This window comes from Tetrao urogallus, assembly GCF_951394365.1.
Source record: "Tetrao urogallus genome assembly, chromosome: 4".
In the NCBI taxonomy this organism is placed as follows: domain Eukaryota; kingdom Metazoa; phylum Chordata; class Aves; order Galliformes; family Phasianidae; genus Tetrao; species Tetrao urogallus.
The window spans coordinates 61,434,473-61,444,647 of NC_136817.1; the positions used below are offsets into that span (position 1 = coordinate 61,434,473).

Consider the following 10,175-nt stretch of genomic DNA (forward strand, 5'->3'; position numbering starts at 1 on the left):
AAGGGAGAAAAGGGAGAGGAGAGAAGAGGAGAGGAGAGGAGAGGAGAGGAGAGGAGAGGAGAGGAGAGGAGAGGAGAGGAGAGGAGAGGAGAGGAGAGGAGAGGAGAGGAGAGGAGAGGAGAGGAGAGGAGAGGAGAGGAGAGGAGAGGAGAGGAGAGGAGAGGAGAGGAGAGGAGAGGAGAGGAGAGGAGAGGAGAGGAGAGGAGAGGAGAGGAGAGGGTTACATGATTTCTTCTCAAGTCTGAGTTCTTGTAAGGCACGCATAGCTATGCATATGTTTCTATACACAGAAATTAAAACGTAGGATCGGTAAGAGGAGTTGAGAACCTCAGGCCAGTTAAATGAAGCACTAAGAATTCTGCCGTACAGTTGGGCTCTTTGGGCTGGGGGAAGCAGTGGCGTTGCCCGGCTGTAGCCGGAGGCACCGGAGCCCGGCAGCGCTACTGCAGGAGCGCGGCCCCGATTGCTGCACGGCACAGGGTGCGCGCCCCGGCCCGACACACTGCAAGGGTGCAGACAGACTCTCCCAAGGTAATGCAGTATAAAAGAAAAAAAAAAAAAATCGATCTCAATATATTGTTCAACACTGGAGCCAGCGCGCACCGATTAGATTTATTAAGTATTGATTTGCATGAATATTTTAGACCCATGCCTATGAGAGAAGTTATAGACCATCTTCGGGGGGTGAGCGATGTACCATTTGCAGTGCAGCCATGTAACAAGGTGCTTTTCAGCGTATCGATCACCTTCATTTAAAGTGTAATTAATATTAACATCTTACAGCGGCTAAGCCAGTTTATTTCAGGGGGTCGCTTCGTATCATGTGCCGATATTCTTTTGCTTTGCTTAAAAAAGCACTAAAAAGGCCACCTTTCCGCTAATTTTTTCTGTTAGCTCCCAATAAACACAAGGTACCTTTGTGAGCAGCCTGGCAAGGTTCTCCACCGCCTCGCCTCTGGAGTGCCATCTAGCTAAGCTGTTGTAGCAGCATTCATTAAGTAAACGTCAACAGAGGAGGATTTATGCTGCATAATAATATTACAGCTGTAGTATAACTGGATTTATTTTGAAGCTATTCTGAGGTTGCTTTGATCTATAAAGCAGCAACGTATGTCTCCGTATGTCGCAAACAGCCTTCTCAGAACTGCTTTGAGCTGTAGAGTCCACCAACATATAGACCATTCTGTTTTCTAAAGAACTAAGCATGGCTATCACCTCTTTGCTTAATAAAAATATACGTAAGGAAGAAAACTGCGGAGAATCCGTTGCTGTCATTTTGGGGGTGAGCTTGTAATTTTTTTTTTTTTTTTGTCCTGCTGAATATGGCCGATTTATGACTAATGAGAGCTGTTTGTTTACATCCTGCAGAATATTCGTGCCACCGGTGCAATGAAAACAGTCTTTAAAAATCTACGAGATAAAGAATCCTGAAGTGCCTGCATTCTCACTTTCAGTACACACTTTTAATAATCGACTCTAAAGCACTTCCTGCACGTACAGAATAAGGCATTAGTAAGCACTTTGTTCTTAGACGAATTCACGTCTTGCACCTTTTAATATTTTACTATGATCATAAGTTACAAATACAGTGTATGAAAAAAAAATCTGTTTATTGATAGAATCAGCACGTCTTTAAAAACAAAACAAAACAAAAACAAAAACAAAACAAAACAAAAACCGAACTAATGTCAAAACACAGTTTAAAAATCCGATTGATAGTGGAGCCCTGCCAGTCCCTTAACTTCAAGAAAAAAAATATATTTAGTAGAATCAGAAGTATAATAATCTCATATGTTACTCCAAAGAGAAGGCATGTGGAGAGCGGAGGGCGTTACGTTGCGCGCTGGGTTACAATCTGCTCTGATTGATAGGAGCGCGGAGAGTCCGGTTTTACCCCGGCGGGAACTGAGTCCGACGTGGGGGACGAGCTGCCCGCTGTCCTCCAGGCAATCCGGGCTCCGAGCGGCACGGAACCCAAACGTTGAAGCCAGAAGGAGGAACGTCGCCCAAAGTCACCTCCAAAAGGCCGAAGTCCCCGAGGCTCTGCGTCCCGCGGGGCACCGCCGCGCCCGTCCTCCTCCGCTCCTCGCGGTGACATCACCGCTTTGGGGATATTTCACCCCAAGTGTTTCACAGATATGCAAAGAAAACAGCGTGGCGAAGCTCTCCCGGAATCAGACGAAGGATTTCGGAGCAGTGGAGAAACAGCTCCCAAAAACGGGGCTCAGGTGGGAGCGAGCATCCCGGCAGGAATCCGCAGTATGCTTTAATTTTGTTACATTTGTTTTCATTCTCGAGTGCTTTTGAGGCTTTTAGAGTCCCTACTTCAACAGTGCTGATGTCCAGAGCCGTGTTACAAGCCAAAAAGGAGAGGGGAAAAAAAAAAAAAAAAGTAGCGGTGGAGAGGTTGTAATCCGTCCATGACCCTTCTCGGGTTTCGTATGAAAGCCGAAGCTCCGCCGATCGATTTCACAACAAGAAAGCGTGAGATCGCCCCCAATACAATACAAAGCGGAGGGAACAGTGAGAATCGGATCGCCATTCCTTCCCTGGGGAGCGGATCGCACGTACAGACCCCAACGGAGCCCGGACCCGGCTGCTCTCCCGTGTTGCCCGCTTAAATTACAGCTGATTGTGCCCTAAAACGTGGGATCAAAGCCCGACCTTCCGTCAAGGCTGAGTTTTGCAAGGTCATTTTTACCTTAATATTCGGAAAAGAAAAAGAAAATCCAACTTTTGGAAACAATACGGGACCCGAAATTCATTTAAGCAGTGCGGAGAAAGGGGAAAACAAAACAGTTATTAAAGGAAAAAAATAAGCTTGGCATGCATAATACTTCATATAATATCACATTACAGTCCAGCTTGCATAACTAGCCGTACAGCTCCCCGGTCTGCCGCCGTCTGAATTCCTTCTTTCCTTTTTTTAATTGCCAGTGCCAACTATTAATCAACAAACCGAGCCCATAAGAGACTGGAAAGTGGAGGTGCGTTTTCCTCAGCTTCCATTAGGATACCCAAACAGGAGGCAAACCTAGCTATTAAAACACAGTATGGTCCTTTTGCTTTTCTTATTTATACCTTATTTCTCTCTCTTTCTCTCTCTCTCTTTATTTTTTTAAATTTTTTTATTTTCCCATCGCGTATTTTTAGAGGCCGCTTTAATCAGGGAAATAAACCGAAACCAAAGAAAACAAATCCTCACAGCTCTGACTTCGGCGGGATAACATTCCCTCCAACAGTTTGCCTTCGAGTTGCTTCAAATTAAAAAAAAAAAAAAAAAAAAAAAAAAAAAAAAAAAAAAAAAAAGACCGGGGGGGAACTGCACATGCCCGAGAGTATCGATCGGATGAAAATGAGTAACAATGGAGAGGGGCAAAAAAAACCAATAAAACAATCTGTACCAATTAAGAGGCCTGAAACAACGGGCCCTGGAGGAGATGCTGGAGGCGGGGGTCCGCCGAACCCTGCGCGGAGCAGCGGGGAAAGGGGTCCGGAGGTCGCGGTTGGGGACACCGAGGCTTCGCCGTCCGTGGGGCGGGGGGGAGTGGCGGGGCCGGGAGGAGCCCCCGGGCCTGGCGCTGCCGTACATTCGTCTCCAGCTCGGGGGGGAGCTGAGGGGCTGCGGCCCCCCGGGAAAACGCCGCTCCGCGTCAGCGCGGGACCGAGGCCGGGTTTTCTTTGGCTGCGTGGCGGGGATGGGAAGGGGGGGCCTCTGAACGGCCCCCGGCTCATGGCTGCGCTCATTTGGGTTCCGTCCGGCTGCTGCGCGCCTCTCTGCGTTAACCCCAGCGGTAAGTTTATTGCACGTTTTCTTTTCTTTTCTTTCTTTTTTTTTTTTTTTTTTTTTAAAAAAAAAAAAAGTCGAAAAGCGGAAAATGGTGAAAGTGGAAAGAAAAAGTCCGAGGGTGAAGCTGGAAGCCAAGGGGGGGGGCTCGGGGCCGCGGTCCCGATACAGGTGGGCGCTCAGACGAGTCCCGTCATCTGCGAGCGGAGGAAAGGAAGGGAGGCGGCGGGGAAGGTGCCCAGGGGGTAGCTGACGCCGCCGGAGAAGCCCACCAAGGGGGGAGACATGTGGGGCAGGCCGAAGCCCAAGGCGCTGGCCGGCGAGTTCTCGTGGTACAAAATGGGGACCCGCACAATCCTTTGGGCGGCGTGGGAGAGGTTGGCCGCCTCCAGGTCGGCGGCCAGCTGCCGCTTCCACTTGTTGCGGCGGTTCTGGAACCAGATCTTCACCTGCGTCTCGGTGAGGTGCAGCGAGGCTGCCAGGCCGGCCCGCTCCGAGCTGCTCAGGTAGCGCTTCACGTCGAACGTGGACTCCAGCTGGAAGACCTGGCTGCGACTGAACACCGTGCGCGTCTTCTTCTTGCGGCCGGCGGCTCTCTGCTCCGCTTCGCCCGCTTCCTCGCCGCGTTCCTCCTCTTCCTCGCGGCCTCCGGAGCTCTGCCGCCCGCCCGCGGGGTCCCGCGACGCCGCCCGCCCTCCGCCGCCCGCCCGCTCCGTGTCCTCGAGCAGCTCCGGCGAGTCCCGGTCGCTGGCTGTGGAGAGAGGCACAGCGCTGGGGTTGGGGGGAGCTCTGATGAGCGGCCCCCCCCGCCCGGGCATCGGGAAGGGAAACAACGCGGTGCGGGGGCAGCGAGCCCGGGGCTGAGGCCGCTGCTAGTGCTCCTTGTGTTATGAAAGACTCCCATATAGTGGCATGTAAATACATAAAGTATATGTCATGCATATGTACATGTGTAAGTGCACACTCATATTTGTGTGCGTACACACCTATGTGCATGCATATACCTATATGCCTATACCTATATTCATATGTATATAACATCCATGCACGCTTATATATGTGCATGTATATAACATCTGTACACTTCATATGTTTTGCACACGAATACATACAGTGTATACATGTCCATCACGTATATATTCATATAACTACATACATACTTATATATATGCACTTATATGCTTGCACAGTTATACACTCACATATATGTATTTACATACATCTACCAATGTATTTACACACGTATGTTCACATGTATTTACAAGAACATACATAAGTATGTTGGAGTTTTTATGCATGGGGTAAGTGTATCAGTGAGTGCATGTTCATGAAGAGAGGGGGAAACAAATGCTTTTTGCTTCATGTTGTTCTCTGCTGTATAAACCACATCGGCAGGGTCAGCTGCTCTAATATCGAGACATTGCCTCCAGCATGTCTCCGTGGTTTCCCATAGTGTGTTTTCCAGTTAGAGTTCTAAAGGAGGATAACATGCTAATATAAGGATAAAGAATATGAAATGAAGAATGTGAACGAAGAATAGAAGGCAGAAAGAAAGAAAGGAAAAAAAGAAAAGAAAAAGAAGCGAGGAAAACGATGCAGTTGTTTTGGTGGTCATTTTCTCTTTCTAGACTTACTTCAGAGAGAAACTAAAAATATTAATAAACCCGTCCCTGTAAAAGGAAACCTCTGGATTATAAATGCCGCCTCTACTCAGTAGTGAGTAAGCGTGCGAATCCCATAGCCCAGCACGGAATCAAAGGGATGTGCCGAGGGACAATATTTTTTCTATCAGGATAAAAATAACCACTGATCGCAGCCCGTAAACTTTTTCAGATGTTAACTTGTGCCCCGGAGTCCGGGTGGGAGGAGAAGCCTCTCCTTGCGAAGCCCCGCAATGTGCAGAGAGCGGCGGGGAAGGGGCTGCGGGCCTCGGTTGCACCGAGGGGAGGGGGCTATAGATCCGATGCTATAGAGGGCTGCTTCGGAACTCTTCTACGGGGACGGTGCTCCCGGCTTTCGAGGTTACTGGGAAGCGTAAAGCAGGAAAAAAAAAAAAGAAAGAAAGAAAGAAAAAAGAAAAAAGGAAGAAAAAATAATAGGAAGAAATAAAGGAAAAAATATCTGAGAGAGAGAACAGACTCCGCTGTTGACATTTCAGGACGAGCAGCAGGCGGGGCAGAGGCTCTCCAGGTGTCCAACACCCTGAGAGCATTTCCGGAAATTTGGGCAGCCGAAATCTCCGGACAGAAGAGGGATGAAGGCTGCCGAAAGACACCCCGGCAGCACCGCTCTCCCTCCCCACTCGGGACCGCGACGGGACCGGACTCACTGGGGAGGGGACAGCAGCACCCCCCATTTCCTTCAGGGCCCCATAGGGAAAGGGAACTTACTGTCGGGGCTGGCGCAGCCCAAGAAAGCACGGCGGTACCAACCGACGGCGGCGTCGCGGAGCGGGCAGCCCGAGGCTCCGAGGCGCAGTGGGGAGTGGGGGCCGCAGCGCGGAGCTCCGCGCCCACCTCCGCCTCCCGCCGCCGCCCTCCGCGTCCCTCCGCCGCCCTCTGTGCCCAGCAGGTCCTCGATGAAAAAGGATGAGACGCGGGCAGATGTAGAGCTGGCGTTTTCTGTCGCTTCGTCCGGCATCGTCGGTAAAACAGCTGCGGGAGGGGAGAGGGTCCCGGCTCCGCCGGAGGATGGCTCCTCGGCTCCCCGCTGCCCCGCGGCCGCCTCCTGCCTCTGCTTAGTCCCGTGGATGCTCTCCTGGTATAAAAGGGTTTTTTTCCGGAGTAATCATTTCAGATCGCGGTTTGCCATCATTTCCTGCAAGCTAGGAAGGGAGGGGGGAGGAGGAGGAATGGAAGGGAATGGGGAAGAAGAAAAAAAAAAAAAAAAAAAAAAAGCAACCCGACAACCCATCGGAGGCGCCAGATTCTGCGCGAAAACGATAATAACGAAATAAAAATGTCATGCGAGTTAAACGCTGTACACGAGAGGGGGGGATCCTGCGATTGGAGGAGAGCGGCGGCAAATGGGATTTCCGCAGGGGAAGCGCAGGGCGACGGCTGAGCGGGGCCGGGGTCGGGCTCTGCTGTGTGTGTGCGTGTGTCCGTGTGTCTGTGTGTGCGTGTGCGCGCCGCCCCGGGGCTGCCACTCACGAGCTCCTTATTTAGGTCAATTAGGGAGCAAATCCCGGCGCGGGGGGAGCGGCCGTGCCGGCCCCGGCACACGGGCAGCAGCCGGGGGGGGGCATGACCACTGCACGTCCCGGCCTTGCCATTGGCTGCAGAAGGCTGAGCGGGCAGCCCGGACAGCCAATGGGCTCGGCGAACATCGAGGTTATATTAATATCATTAATAATAATCAACCTCCCCCCCGGCCTCTGAGCGCGGCAGGCGCGGAGCTTTCATGTCTGCGGAGATGGATGGAAGAGACGGAGGAGACGCGCCCTCCGCAGCCGGGCCCTACAGCCATCACCAGGCGGGGCGGTGGGCACCGGGGGGCGGGCGCGGGGCGTTCTGCCTCGGAGAGCACCCGAATGTGCAAGACCGAGCACCGGAGAGAGGGGAACCTTTGTCTGCGAGGTCTCCCGGGGACGCCTGAGTGTTCATAGCACGGTGAGTGCTGTTTAACCTATTCCTTTTTATGTATATATACATATACATATATACATATACATATATTTTTTCTAGCCATATTTATTATATGCATATGTATTTATTTATTATATGTGGGCATATTTATTTATAATACTCATTTATTTATTTACTCCTTACATGTATATGTGCGTATACATGTGTGTGTGTGTGTATATATGTATATATATACATAACAGCTCTCGGTGTTCAGATATGACTTGACACAGAAGCACACGATGCTCCCTGCTCCCCGAAGCTGCCCCATGCCCCCCGCCCCCCGTCCGCCCGAGGAGCTGCCTACTCTGATCTCACCCTTCCCACCCCAATCGCTGCGCATTACGACTTCTTAATTGTTGCCATCTCTTCAGCGGAAAGCCCTAAATCTCCCCCTCTGCCTGTTCTCTACTTTCAAGCTTTCCGGATGGGGCAGGGATCCCCAGCAAACTGCAGAGCAGGGCAGAACCCTCTGCCTTTTTTCCCGAGATCGGACAGGACAGGTCTGTCGATCCCGGAAACAGGACGGGACCGAGGGTGGGGTGAGTATACCGATGCCCTAAACAGCCTCATTCACATCGCTGCCTTCTGCTTCTGCCGGGGATGTGGGCGCAAATCTCTCTCAGAGGCGGTGCTCACCTGCTGCCAGTTCCCGGCACCCCTGGCCCAGCCCCGCCTGTTCCCACGCTGTTATCTGGGGATAGATGTGGTCGGGAGCAGCCTGATCCCCTTCTGGGTGATGGTGGGTGACCTCTGAGTTCAAGGCCTATCTGCGGAAATATGGAAAAGAGACAGAAAGAGGCAAGAGGGGGAAGAAGAGGGAGAAAGAGAGAGCAAAAGAAGGAAAGAAAGAAAGAAAGATGGAAAGGAGGAAAGATTTCCTTTTCCAAAGATGGCAACAAAATGCAACCAGAGCTCTGAACTGACCTCTGGAAGAACAGCAGTGTACAGTGCCATGTTTAGATTTCTGTCCTACCTGGACACAGACCTAGGAGCAAAACCAGGCAAGAGCACACTGATCACTTGTTGCACGTAAATGATGCTTGTGGACATCACCCTTATGCTCTCCCCATACTTTCCTGTGTAGGAATTATGAGTCTGACCAATGTGTCTTAAGAATCTATAAACCATCTGCTCTGTTTCACTGTCAGACTCTGAAAATATATGAGAGCTTTCTGGAATAAAGAGAAGAATGTGGATGCTGGTTACTCCTATATATTTTATATCCAATGTGCAAACAATATGCATGCAGCCCGTGCCCATATTTTATAATGTGTTCCTACAGAGTAGTCATGTAACTTACATAATATTGCTTGCTTTCCATTTAGAAATACTGTAATGAGATCAGTAAGAATAAATTCACTCTTTTTTTTTTTTTTTTTTTTTTAAGACAGTCTGGTGTGCCATAAACTTGACCTGTGTTTGTGGAGTCAGGTATCCTGACACATCCTTGAAGCACAGACTCAAATGGTGTACAATTCTATGCCTGCAAATACAGCACTTGCACTGACATGTCCGTGAGTATGAAGCATCTTTTAAGCTTGCTGATGTGTTTACGTACCTTAATGCCTAAGCATAGCTGTAGCAACATGACCACTGCCACTTAGTTCTGAATAATCTTTTCGCTTATTCTAAGGATAGAAGTAAGGAAAAGGAGATAGATGTGTGCTTGCTGCATTCACTGGCAGGGCTCTGTACAGGGAGCAGGGAAAGCACCCAGCGATTTTCAGCACTCATTTTCAGGTGGTGTAGCCCCGCAGATGCCGCATTCCTCCCGGTACAGCTCCGGGTACCGCGGGTGGGAGCGTCCCTTGTGCCCCGGGTCCCTCTGTTGCGTGACAGCGGGACCTCTCACTTCCCTTTCCCAAGTCCCACTCTCCAGTCGCTGTACACGAGAAACAATTTTTCTTTATTTTGCAGGTCAACGTTTTTCTCCTTTATGTCCTGGAGCTGGGGATTGCCGGGGCCGCCCCTGTGAGCGCCTCCGTCCTGTTCCGCAGCCCGGCATAGGGTGGGGTGCCGGCGGTTGACAGTCTCTCAGGGCCACCCCCTCTAGTTTGCTCCCCACCTCTGTGGGCTCTGTGGGCTCCTGAGCCTTTGGAAGCTCAAGGCACAAAGCGAGGGGAAGGGAGGTGCCGGGGCTCGAGCTCCGAGAGGAACCGGAGGATGGAGAACGGCATTTGGGGTGGAAGGGGTGCGAATAGGTTGCCACAAGCGACATCTCCACCACGGGGTGCCGGCCCCATGGAGCTGAGCGGGCCTGCAATGCGAATGCAATTACCCCTCCTGTGTTTGATTCCTCTCCTTACTCTTCTTCCACCAGCACTGCTTCGGTACGTCGTGAAATAGAAGCGAAATGAAAGGCAGCCTTGAGCGCCCGCTCCCTAAGCTCTGCTCCGCTCCGCTTTTAGGAGCGCGCGATGGGTTTGGAGTCCGGAGCTTTGCGGGAGCCCTGAGACGGAGTGGACGAGGGAAAGGGCTCTCCCTCCTCCGCACCCACAGAGGAGCTGCGTGCCTACCGTCCTTCCGGCAGCCCCGATGGCAGCGCTGCAGGGAAGAGTCCTGAGCCAGCACCCGCCTCTGGTTGATATAGATGTACGCACATATGCATATACAGGGTGGTTTTTTTTTTTTTTTTTTTTTTTTTTTTTTTTTTTTTGTAAAGTTTGCAGATAGGTTCGCTTAAACTATAAAAATAAAGTCAATAAAAGACCCTAGGTGCATCTTCAGTAAACCACAAGCAATTCTATGAGAAATACTCG

General features: G+C 50.9%; 1 protein-coding gene across 1 annotated transcript; it reads right to left on the minus strand.

Moving 5' to 3' along the window:
- Positions 1-3,966: 3,966 nt before the first annotated feature.
- LOC306946026 (homeobox protein HMX1) lies at positions 3,967-6,427 on the minus strand (the record flags this gene model as incomplete). The annotated part of the gene is made up of 2 exons (XM_079534946.1): positions 3,967-4,538; positions 6,178-6,427. The coding sequence occupies 2 exons, from the start codon at positions 6,425-6,427 to the stop codon at positions 3,967-3,969; spliced, it is 822 nt and encodes a 273-aa protein (XP_079391072.1).
- Positions 6,428-10,175: the final 3,748 nt, after the last annotated feature.